This window comes from Camponotus floridanus, unplaced genomic scaffold (assembly GCF_003227725.1).
Source record: "Camponotus floridanus strain SB8 unplaced genomic scaffold, Cflo_v7.5 scaffold49, whole genome shotgun sequence".
Lineage (NCBI taxonomy): Eukaryota > Metazoa > Arthropoda > Insecta > Hymenoptera > Formicidae > Camponotus > Camponotus floridanus.
The window spans coordinates 1384743-1396922 of record NW_020229647.1 but is presented as its reverse complement, the minus strand read 5'-3'; the positions used below and the strand labels follow the sequence as shown (position 1 = coordinate 1396922).

Here is a 12180-nt window from a genome sequence, read left to right as displayed (position 1 = left end):
TACACATGGATATATAGGATTATTGTAGAAATTAAATTAGAATTTTAAAAGCAAAGTAAAATATAATTTGCTGTTTTTAAAAGCACACAAGTATCTTTTCAAATGCAAATTTCAATATCTTTAATAACGATGGATGCCCGAACGGTTGCATAATTTATGTTCGATTGCTCAGAAGCGTCTTATATTTTTTACATATACGGGGAAAAGTATATTTAAAATTTTTATATATTCTTAATTATTAAATTCATAATGGTTAAAAGTTATACGCTTTGTTAATAAGCTTAGAATGTGGATAAAAATCATAATATAATATAAGGATAAGGATTTGAATATTTGTAGAAAAAAATGGATGGGATAAAAGATCTTAAAACTCGGAAGAATCGGAGAAATATCGGGTTAAGAGATAAATAAGAAGACAAATTTTTTTATGTATAATTCACCAGACAATGTTTATTCAGACGACCTCACAACTCCCAAGCGTACAAAATGACGTGCTCACTGGGCAATATGCGGGGCTGCATTTGTATTCTTGCATGTAGTAGAGTACGTTTTATATCCATATTTTTCGTTTTTTTCCACCAGAAACAACAGCTGTTTGTATTCTCCTTCTTAATGGATAGGGAAATATATCATACTTTATATGTATCGTTCACTATAATAATTATGTGTAGTTTATGCATAACAAGTATTACGAATATCAACGCTAGGTTGTCTGCGGGGGGAGGGGATAAGACAAGTGTTCGCTTTAGTGTGCATGTGTGTCGCTGTCGTGTAAATATGTCTGTCTTGCGTATATGTGTGTGTATTTTGTAAAGAGAGCCAGGAGGATTCTATACGAGGACTCGTTTGAGAACAAACGGGGATAGGTGTGATATCACGCTACACGGCGAAAAGGGGAGAAATGCACTCTCTTAAATACAATAAATACAGAGGCCTCTAAGCTGGGTGTTTAGGAATACTCTGGTTAGGCTATATTCTAGCTGGGGAGATAGACTGAAAGTGCCTTTGATGCCTCGTTCTGACGCGAATCAGCTTCCCTTTAATCTGACCGAACGCGATTGCATCTTAGCTTGCAATCGCCGGTCTATAGACCGAGATGTTACGAACTACTCGAAGCAAGTTCCTTCTAGATCGAATCAAGGAAATCTAGTCCGTCTCAAAAGGAGGCATAAGTGTTTCTACAACTGTCTCAAGATCAGTTTACTCGCTCAGCGGTGTTGTGGATTTTTATGCGTGTTTGATGCGATATTTATGCTGGGATTGAGATATGCGGATGGTTAGGCGGGGAACAGGGGAGAGGGGGAGAAGGAGGAAGGGGGGCAGGCGTCTCAACAACACGTCGGCGGCGGCCCGCCGCGTATCTTCTAACTTTTCCTCGCGATTTTCTCGAAGCAAAAGAGGTTCACTCGCGCCTATCAAGACATAGCCTTATGAATCTACTATTTACACTGCGTTTTACCATCAATCTTTCTATCGGAACTCCGCTTTGCTCGTGCGCTTCGCGGCTTCTCTCTCTCTCTCTCTACCTTTGTTTCATCTCTCACTCTCTCACTTTGTTTCTCTTTCTCGCTTTCTCTCTCTCTCTCTTTCTCTCTCTCTCTCTCTCTCATTCTCTCGCTCTTTCTTTTTCTTTCTCGCAATCCTATCTCGATCTATCAGACTTTCATGCATGCACACACGACACATATATTGTATAACGCGTTTAAGCGGGCCTACAATACCTATCTCGCTATACGGCGCGATTAGAGGATATAATTACTTTTCGAGTCGTTACTCCCCCGTTACGGAGAGACACGACACGTAGTGTATAAAGGTACGGTAATTGCAAACTAGTGGCCGCGGCGGGCCGATCAGTCTCATAACAAAACGTTTATATCTTCAAAATCGCGTGTGCGATTCTCTCTCTCGGTTGCCACCGCGATCAAAAAGCTTTTCGATTTGCCCCGACTCATTTGCACAAGCACGTTCACTCGTCACTCGCTCTCGTTTCATCTCATTCTCTCTACGTCTTCCTCTCGTCATTTGCGCAAGATTATCATACGTCTTTTTTTCTACACACGTACACGAAAAAATGATAATTTTTTTACGATTATAATACCTTACACATATTACAATAATATTAATTAGTTTTATAATATTCAATAATTATAGTAGAGTAGATGATCGATGAATGAGGTGGAGACTGTACAGGATGCGCGATTTCCATGATTATCACATGTAGATAGATTATTAATTTCTGTAACACTCAACCTTTTATTTTTTTTCCGTCGCTGATGCTCTATCTTCTAGATGTACACCTAGAGCAGATAGGTTTTAGGTAGGTAGACAGGTAGATAGGTAGTTTTAGGTGGATAGGTGGCTCCCTTATACGGCATCGTTGCTCTCATCGGATCGGCACTCAACGCGCAAGCGTCCGTCCACGATGTCCATCGTCGTTTCGCACACTCGAAAAAAAGCAACTCGCCACTGAGAATGTCTGTCTTCCTCATAAATATACGCGGAGATGTACTTCGTCCGTTCCTCCGTAACTTCCACCTCCTTTTTTTCGCGCGATTTTTTTTTTGTAGCAATAAGTAGTTTAAATTAATAAATTATTTGGTTTGTCACGCGCTCAGAGCGTCCTGGCACTTTCGCTTTTAGTTAAGAGCCGGGGAAGGTTATACCGCGTCACGACGACGATTAGCGCACGCTGATGGATGACAGGTGGATCGTGTATCCCGATTTAGTACGTGTCGTAGTACGTGTCACGGGAGGTCACTCGAGTTCGCGAGAACACTACGCCTCGAGGGAGAGGGCCTTGCATGGTCCGACGAGCGGTCTCGGTGATGGCGACGGGGATGGCGATTTCTTGGAGAGGTTTAGCGGTTGCTGGCTATCCGCGATATCGACTTGCAGCTCCATCATATTGGGCGGACAGCCAGCCAATACCAACGTAGCCGCTGTACTCGAGGTTGGCCTCGGACTCGTACTCGTACTGCTGGTCGCCGCCGCGGATAGATATCTCGGTGACGAAGCCGGGGAATTGCCAACAGCGAGATAGTCCGAGGAAGACTGCTGTTGTTGTTGTTGTTGTTGCTGCTGCTGCTGCTGCTGCTGCTGCTGTCGCGCGCCCGTCGTCGTCGTGATCACCGAAGTGGCCGGCCACCTGTTCGAGTAGCTCGTGGTGGCGCATTGCAAGAGACCCTGAGATCCTTGCGTGGTGCGCGCTGTCGCGGTAGTCGTCGATGCGCATTGCTCCGCAGGCGACGGCGATGCCGTGGGCGACCTGGGGCTGGCCTCGCCGCGCATGATATAGTTGTGTATGATGTCCGTGCGTTTCAGCTGCTCCGCCGTCATCCGCGGGCCCTCCATCAGGCTCCTCGCGAGGGTGGAATGCGTGCTGCTCAGCAAACTCGCCGTCTGCGGGCACTGGGGCTGCGCCGTTTGAGTGGGCGGACTTCGCGCCGGTGGCGAAGTCAAATGCAGATGCAGCTGAGACTGCGTGTGCTGGACCACCACGGCCGGCTCGGCTTCGGCGCTATCCTTCTGACGCAAAGCGCGGAATTTCTTGTGCGGCTTGTAAGCCTCGTCCATCAATGAATTGGTGTCGTACAGCGGTGGCGCCTGGAGCACGCGTTTCAGCACCGGCATATCCTCGACTTCCTTGTCCTCCGAACGCGGACTCGAGCATACGGACGTGGGTGCGCTGCTGGCGCTACTGCTGGCCGGTTTGTCGGGCTTCTCGGTGCCGGATTCAATTCCGCTGTCGCTTGGCGAATCTAGTTTGCGAAATCGCGGGCATTGCGGCGGCTGAGGCGTCTTCGACATGGTGGCGCGATGGAGTTCATCGTCGCCGGAGCTGGTACTGCCCGAGTTCGCTCGTCGTCTATGCGGGCAGAGTCCACCGGCTAAAGTGGCAGCCAGGAGAGGCGCGCTCGAGGCGTGATGACCGCTTGGTGGTGCAACGTGATGATATTCCGTCAAGGAGGCAACTTCGCCGCTGCAAGTGCTCTCGGTGCTCGATACGCTACCGAGCGGACTTTTCACCGCTTCGTCTAGAGTTACGTCGGAAGCGGAGCCCCAGGATGCCGGAGGCTCTTCCTCCATTGGCCAATGTGATTGTTGTTGAGCGGTGATGACGTGCGTTTGCTGTTGCTGCTGCTGCTGGTGCTGCTGTTGAGCCTGCAGTTGTTGTTGCTGCTCGGTCATTTTGAACGCCAGGAGTTTTTCCGAGTGGAGGGTATTCAGAGTTCTTAGATCAGGTATCTTTTTCAGTAGCTCGCGAAGAATGTCGGGATGCTGGGGATGATTCTGCGCGAGTACCGTTTGTAGAGCGTTTCGGAGCTTATTGTGCATACGTTCAACCAGTTCGGTATTGCGAAGCCCGGGTCTGTCGGCGGCAATCACCACGACCGAGCAGAACAGTCCCAGCTCGGCGTCGGATAATCGCAAGGAATTGACCCTCTCGGCAAAGTCGAACATCGAGTCCATTAGAAATCGCGCGTTACTACTATTGTGGATGGACTCTCGCTTGAGCACCTGGCCGTTTAAGCAGATCATACTGTTCGTTTGAGCATCGAACATGCAAGCCAGTCGCACGAGCAGCACCTCGAAAACGCCGGCCTTTAGTAGCGTGACCTGATCGTCCTGAGCCAGCAGGCTGAATCCAGGTATGCGTTTCGCGAATTCGACGACGCCGCGTATAGCTGGCGAGAACCTCTTGGAGAAATCCTGTAGCAGTTCCTGCTGCCCGGTCAGTGGTTGCGGATTAGGATTCAAGGGGCATGCCTGTAACAAAAGAAACGAAATTCCGAGGTCAAGAGACGACGAATCGTTAAATCACATCGAAGGTCGTCCACGTCGCGATTATCGGAAGAGCGTACCAGACGTCCTCGCGAGAGGAGGAGAGACGAGACGAGACGAGACGAGGCGAGACGCGGCGAGACGAGACGTTTACGCGGGTCTCGCTTCCTCCTTCCCGGTAGCCAAGGTCGCCTGGTTCTCGCGCGATTTCCGCGTAGAACGCTCGAAAGATTAAGACGGCCCAAGGCCCGCGGAGCTATTGACGTCAGCATAGACGCCGACTGTTCAAATCTTAATGCGGCGCGAAACAGCTTGCGTAACCCGCTAATGTCAAGAGGAAAGGTCGAGCTTGTTTACCAAGGTCGGTGGACACGCGGTGTAGTTGGGGGTCTCGCGAGCTCTGGCGAGGATGGGAGCCACTTTGTCTCTGGTAAAGTCGCATGTGTCGAGATGGGCTCGCACCACGGTCGCGAGGAGACGTTGTTCATCCTCCAGTTCGGCCGCTACCGCCTTCTCCTGAGAACGGCTGTGGGAGCTCTGCTGCATGGCAGCCAGAATCCTGGCCTTCTCGCGTTTTGGCACTCGGCCGAATCGCACCGCTGTAATCAGAAACGGATAATCATGGGTTAGATGCGCCGCGAAGCTCGTACGTCGCGCGCAAAAGGAAGGACGATGATAAATAGTTAATGCGATCAATGGATGAATCATGTAACGGACCCGACCGCTATCGCGAGATGACCTTCGCGCCAACGAACGTCGACATTCGCGTGATGCTCGCGCACGAAAGAGCGACGAAATTCAACAAGACGAGTCTCTCTCTCTCCAGCTAGAATTGAAATCGACGGCTGTCGCTTGGCGCGAGTACCGTCAGATATGGTTTTCGCTCTAAAGGTGAAAAAAAGTCAGAGGGGAAAGCGCACGACTTTCTCGCGTCAAGAGATGAAAGTGCGGCGTGCGAGCGGCCGCTGTTAGAAAGTCCTTGCTAAACGTACCGATCGCTATCACACGTCGCATAAACATTAGAACCGTTATCGTTAGTATTCGACGGGACACCTACGTGCATTGTGATAGTTGACTACTCCGTTGAGGATCCCTTTTAGAATCGGTAACTCGTCTCCCATGACGATCCCACGACCAACCGCGTTAAGCGACGAGATGAATTTTCGGATTCGATTGCACTTTGACACACGTGGCTGTAACTTATATCGGCAACCAGAAAATCACCACCGCCCGACACCGCGATCTTCGCTGTCGCGCGAGAAAGCTTCCCGGGGAAACGTTGCCCTTGCGCGACTAACGATCATCGAACGATCTTCTCGGCTGACTCGAGACACGAATCACTCCGGGCGATCGCACGGCGGGGTAGCGCGTGCCGCGAGGAAGAGATTGCTCCGACTTTGAAGAACGAGCGCGACTAGTACGCGTGCAGACACGAGACAGCATCACCGCCGACTGAGTGATGATTCCGCGGGTTGCGTTCAACAGCCCCTCCACTTATTCAGCCATCAACGACCCCCACCATCGCGCGCGATTGTGGCCTTTGCCGAGCCTTTGGCCTTGAACTTGGTTTCAGCGACAGCCGCACGAGGCGTACCGCCGACCTATATACGCTGTATAGCGAGCAAATATACGACGCGTCAAGCGTAGCGTTTAACGCGAGGAGCGAGGAAGATGGTCGGATTTCTCTTCCATGCGCAGATGCGAACTTCCTTTGTCGGGGGTAACTTACCCTCGACGACCTTGGGCAACCCCTCGCTGGCTACCTGCCCTGTCACCAGCTGTCGATAGTCGGCTTATCTATTTGCGGACTATCGATCTTTAACGTTGAAAATGTGTCGACCTTATAAACTAAAGCGAAGTCCCGATTCCTTATCAATTATCATCTCTTCGATCTTCATTTTAGAATTTGATTTACGACTTAATCAGGAGCCCCATTAAACAACGATAGCGTATAAATCTGTATCAAAGTACGCGATGGACGCGTAGGAAGTGTCCCGCGCAAAAGTCAAGGTGACGACTTGATCGATATCAATTCAAGAGCGCGGTCTCTCTCGGTATCTTTCCTTCCATTCGGAGTCAATTTCGCACCCAAAAAAAGATTCGCTTCAACTTCTCGCGGGGTACAAAGCCGTTGTCCAAGTCGCATTCGCGAAGACGCGCGGCCTCTTCGTAAATTCCGAGTGTCTCGAGAATACAGCGCGTCGAGGGTGGTGGAGAAGACGCGCCCGGTCATAATGACGACGAGTTATCCGCAGCAGAGCGCGAAGCGCTATGACCAGTTAGTCACGTACGGCTTTGGCCAGACGGCGGCCCGCGACGGGAGCATGCGCCTACCGGCCAGGTGGATCCGCGGCCGTAGAAGGGGAAGAATTGATACGCGAAGGAGAGGAACGTACGTCGGGGAAGGGGAAGGTAGTTATGAGAGAAGCAAAGTTCGCGAGGTCTCCGCACCAAGTGTAGCGCCACGCGACGGCGCGGCATCGGGACGGTGAGGACGGCGCGTTCCGCGACCGAAGAAGCCGAGACGCGACGAGCCGGGGAAAGGAGCGCGTGGTGGGAAAGGAGGGTGGAAGATGGTGGGAGGGTCAAGCGGGAGAAAGGGGGGACGTGTAGCGGTGAGTAGCGGTACTCTTTCTATGGACTTGGAGTCATCCGCCAGACGAACGCAACGGCCGTTTATTGACCCCGCGAATCCCGCGTTGATATCGTTAGGCGCGTTTTTGCATCCATTTTTCGAGCGAGAGGTCATTTTGGCGCCATGCTTTTCAGTCTCGCAATTCGTAGATCGACCCTCTCGGTTTTTCTCCTCTGTAGTCGTGATTATTAAAATATCGCGGATTTGAAAATCTGCCGAAATTAACGAATATCGCGGTCTCGTATCTATTTAAAGGAGAGCGAGTTCTAATTTCGTCCAAGGCATATATATATGTGTGTATATATATATATATATATATATATATATATATATATATATATATATTTGCGCCCGCCCGACATGTCGACGACCTAGGTCAATGATCTCGGCGGGAGATGCTGCGAGGCATCGCGCGCGCAACTGAATTCTCGCGATTATTCGAGGAAAGAGCGCGGTTAGGATTTGATTGATTCGTCGAAGAAAAGAAAGCAAGATTCGCTTGTACGCCAATCGCGAGAGATAATCGCCGTTGCTTTCTCAAACGGCGCACTGGCCACTTTCGCCCGTTGCGACATTCTGCCGTGTCGCGGGGAACTACGTTACGCAAACGGTCAATGACCCGGCAAACTAAATTTTAGAAACTCCTTTCGCGAAAAATGCACACGGGAAAGGAACGCGACGTTTTACTTTTAATCTCGCGTGATAGCGAGCTCGGCCAAAATGGATGATTTACTTTACAAATATTCTTGTAGGACTTGAAATTATAATACACAATATGTTTCGCATCTGAAATGTTTTTCGCATTCGAGAAGAAGAGAAGAGAGGCGAAAAACGATTTTAAAATTTATCACATGATTATTTGAGATACAAGATGAGCTAAAATCCTCAAATTTAATTAATCGCGACGTTTCTTTGAATAACTGATTGGTTAATTTTAAATTTTAATGAAAACGCGACGAGACGAAAAATTAATCTCTACGTGTAAAATGTTTCAGACTCACCATCACGACTCATGCCGACGGCGATGCACTTTTTGAGACGGCAATACTGACAGCGATTCCTGTTGATCCGGAGGATGCTGCACTGTTGATTCTTGGTGCACGGCCGATACTGAATTTTCTGCTGGATGCTCCGGCGGAAAAAGCCCTGCGAATCACCAACAAAACCCTCGTCAATCTGACCGTCGCTGTCCGACGAAGACCCCGATGAGCAATCGGTCCCCGAACGCGGGGCGGCCAGATCACATTCGCACAAGCACCCCATTAATTCACTCCGGCTTAGGAAAATAGAAATCGCACGGCTGTCTGAACAAATGTGCGAAAGTCTGTCTCGTTCAACGATATTATATCACTCGGTACGTGTTCTTGGACCCGAAACTGATGACGCTACCTAGGCGAGAGTATCCTCTGCGAAAGCGGCAGACCGTCTCTGGCGACTCACGTAAGTCACTATGTTTCTCATGTATAATCCGCATTCACCAAAACTCGCGTATAGTCTCTTCTCGGCTCGCGGCGAACGCGTTGTACCAAAGTACAACGCGAGTTTTCGGAGGGGAAAGAAGCGACCGTTTGTATCGAAGCTTGGCTGTGGACTGGCTCTTTCTAGCACAGAGAACATAGAGCCTCGGCACATTGCCTCTGGCATGCCGAGGTGGGGGACACTGTGACCTAATTCCCGGACGTTCACCCGCAGTTCACCGCGTGAAAGTGAGAGTCCCCCTTGCGCGCACTGGCGCTCCTCGGCCGTCTCCCTCTTTGAGTTCTCTCTTTCTCCTAGTCTCTCTCTCTTTCTCTCTCTCTCTATCTGTCCCTCTCCCTCTCCCTGTCTCTTTGTCTTTCTCTCTTTCTCGCGCTAGAGCGAACCCTAGATAATGTCTTCCTCGTCGTATCTACCGCGAACGCTACCATAGAGGCTCGCGGGCGCTCTACTAACGGGTTTCTTCCCTCTCTTCTCCCCACCCACCGTCCGGAGCCACCCTCTCCGAACGACCTGCCCTACCTCCGTCTCTCGGTTCCTACCCTCGCGCTGATACCCCTCTGACATCCACCCACTCGCAAATATAAGCGCGAATATAGAGAAATCTCCCTTGCTATATATGTATATATTTATAGGCGTCCCTTTTACCTCTCAATCTTGTTAATCGCTCAGAGATATCCGGGAGGAGGGTGAGAGTCGAGGATGAATAAAAATTAGGGGTAGGTTAGTGCGCAAAGATACTTCTCTCGTCGTACGTATCGGTCGACGACCTCGCGAGACGATTACGTAACACGCGACAACGCGTGGGGGACCCTTCGTGAAGCTTCCATGTACGTTACCGTGGTCGTCGACGTGTCGTGTCGACGATCGCGCGTGTATGCACGTACGCGTACGAAAAGTTGGCGATGCTCGTCGTCGGAGTAACTCCGCTGCGTGACGTCAGACGCGCGACCTCGCCTACCTCAACTTCGTGCGGAGCATCGTCGAGAGAACGATGTACCGTTGCACCTCCGCGCCCGGGCTGTCAATCGGCGCGAGCGTTTGATGCAAGTCAATGAACTGTCAGTGTTGCCAATGCTAAGCATCGCTGCCTGCGATCATTCCGATCGGTTGATCCTTGGAACGAGAAGGCAACTTGTTTCGAATGAAATAACGTAATATAAGATTCGAAGAATCCAAATTCTCCTTCGATTCAAATTTCTTTCCAGAGTTTGACGTCGTTGCAAGATATTTTGCATTATATGTAAAAATAATGGAACAATTATGCTTTAATTAATTTGTACGCTCAAGCGAGATATATCGCAGAATGGCAAGTCTGACAAGTTTTAATTCGAGATATTTACTTTTTGTGAAAAACGAAATTACAGCGAAGTGCTATCGGGCCACGAGCTAGCATCGTGGATGCCCGGACGAGGCCAGCAACCCCTGTTGAACCTCTCGGTCGGCGGGAATCCGACAAGCGAAGGGTGAAGGAGGTGTGTGGGGGAATGCGGTGCATCGATCTCTTGAACCGTGCATGGCCCGTGACGGGTCAGGGGGCGACCACCTTTGCGCGTTACCTCAAGTTGTTCGGTGTCTTGTTCTTAAAATCCTTACGCGAAAAAAGCAGAGAATCGAGAGTCCTTTAGCTGCTCTAAAAGTATTTCCAAAGGTTCCCCAATTTTTTTTATTTGATTTTTTTAATTGTTATTTCTCACATTGATCGTATTATTACGTCATGGCGTATTTCAGCCTGTGGAAAATTAAAGAAGTCTTGGTACAATATTTTTTTAATCAAAATTTAATTGCAAGCAATAAAGACTTGCAGAAATGAGTTTTCTCAACGTGACGAATGGAGAACGGAAAATTTGATTTATTATACGTGAACTCGATTTTTAAATATCGACGACAGAAACGTTTCTTCTTCCACAATTTCTAACAATGATTATTAGATTTAACAATAGTTTCGGGAAAAATACATCGAGAAAGAACCCAACGAAATGCCACACTCGCGTCTCGCTCGCTTGCATCCGCCGAAACTTTCGCCGCATTGAGAAAGTTCTGTTATTCTCCGTTCTCCATTCGTCACGTTGAGAAAACTCATTTCTGCAAGTCTTTATTGCTTGCAATTAAATTTTGATTAAAAAAAGATTGCACCAAGACTTCTTTAATTTTCCACAATGTCGGCTGAAATACGCCATGACGTAATAATACGATCAATGTGAGTAATAACAATTAAAAAAATTCGCGCCTCTAATCTTTGGAAAAGCTGTCGCGCGATCGACGTGGAGATTTGGCAGGACCATCGTTGCCTAGTTAGGTACTCCAATTTTATTTTCCGTGGAAGCGCAACGACGACAGCGGTAGCTGGCAGGAACGACGGTGACGGTGTACATGCTTGCATATGAGGCACATATATAGGTAAAGAGAGTGTGAGACATACACACGATGTGGTCGCGGGGCCAACGACCGGAGCGCGCGACTACTGCAACGGATGGGGGGTCGGGGGTGAGGAGGGATGGCGATCTGTGACCGAGGGACGGTAGGGGAAGGTGAGCGTATCTGCTACGGAGAAAGAGTGGGGGCGGGAGGTACCATAGTAAAAGTAGGAGGTAGAGCTGGCGAGGGCAGGAGAGGAGGACGCGAAACGGAGTAACGGTGACGTACGTAACGCGCGCGCGTGCGCCGCTCCAACAGTCGCGACACTCTCCGCTCCGAGGGCATTAACCGCTCGCTAGCTCGCTCTAGCACTCTCCTACGACCCCAAGAATTTGCCGTTCTATTCCGCTGCCCGGGCATCGATATCGGTAAAGTCGATCGCGGAGGTCAGAGAGGCTCGGCTTCTGTGCGCGCAGTTTTGCATCCTGCTGATATCACGGAACGATAACGGCGATACGGCCATTTAATTATAAAATTGGATATCGATCTCTTATCGATTAATCTTGCATTAGAAAGATACGCCTCCCGAATATCCTATATATCGGTGTTTAAACTGCTTATCTGTTGATTTATCGATCATTAATCTTGGATCGACCTCAAAAGGGGAATCGATATTTATCTGCGGATCGCGTTTATGTGTAAAATGATTAAAAATTAATTGAGGATTTTTGTCGGTAACACATTTTTTCTCAATCTTCCTCGCGACCGACGAATCGAATTGTTAATGCGACGAGACGCATCCGCGTAAATTACGAATCCCCTCGAGGCTCGTGGGCTTACAGATACGTAATAATAAATACGCGACGCGTGTCGGAAAGGCAAGAATGATCTATTGTACTTTTCGTCGATAGTATCATGTTTCGCGGGAC

At 49.2% G+C, this 12180-nt stretch overlaps 1 protein-coding gene across 5 annotated transcripts in view; it reads right to left on the bottom strand.

The window, feature by feature from the left end:
* Positions 1-420: 420 nt before the first annotated feature.
* The window catches only part of LOC105253476 (nuclear hormone receptor E75), an 89670-nt gene continuing 77910 nt past the window's right edge, over positions 421-12180 (bottom strand). For 4 of the 5 annotated variants that reach the window (XM_011261546.3, XM_025412221.1, XM_011261545.3 and 1 more), the window contains exons 3-5: positions 8419-8563; positions 5140-5381; positions 421-4767 (exon numbers count right to left, since the gene is read on the bottom strand). In XM_011261546.3, coding sequence (XP_011259848.2) covers positions 2776-4767; positions 5140-5381; positions 8419-8563 — 2379 coding nt within the window. In that variant the 3' untranslated portion in view covers positions 421-2775. Of the gene's footprint in view, positions 4768-5139; positions 5382-5839; positions 6257-8418; positions 8564-12180 lie in introns of those variants that run through there. The other variant, XM_011261547.2, reaches the window with a different exon arrangement.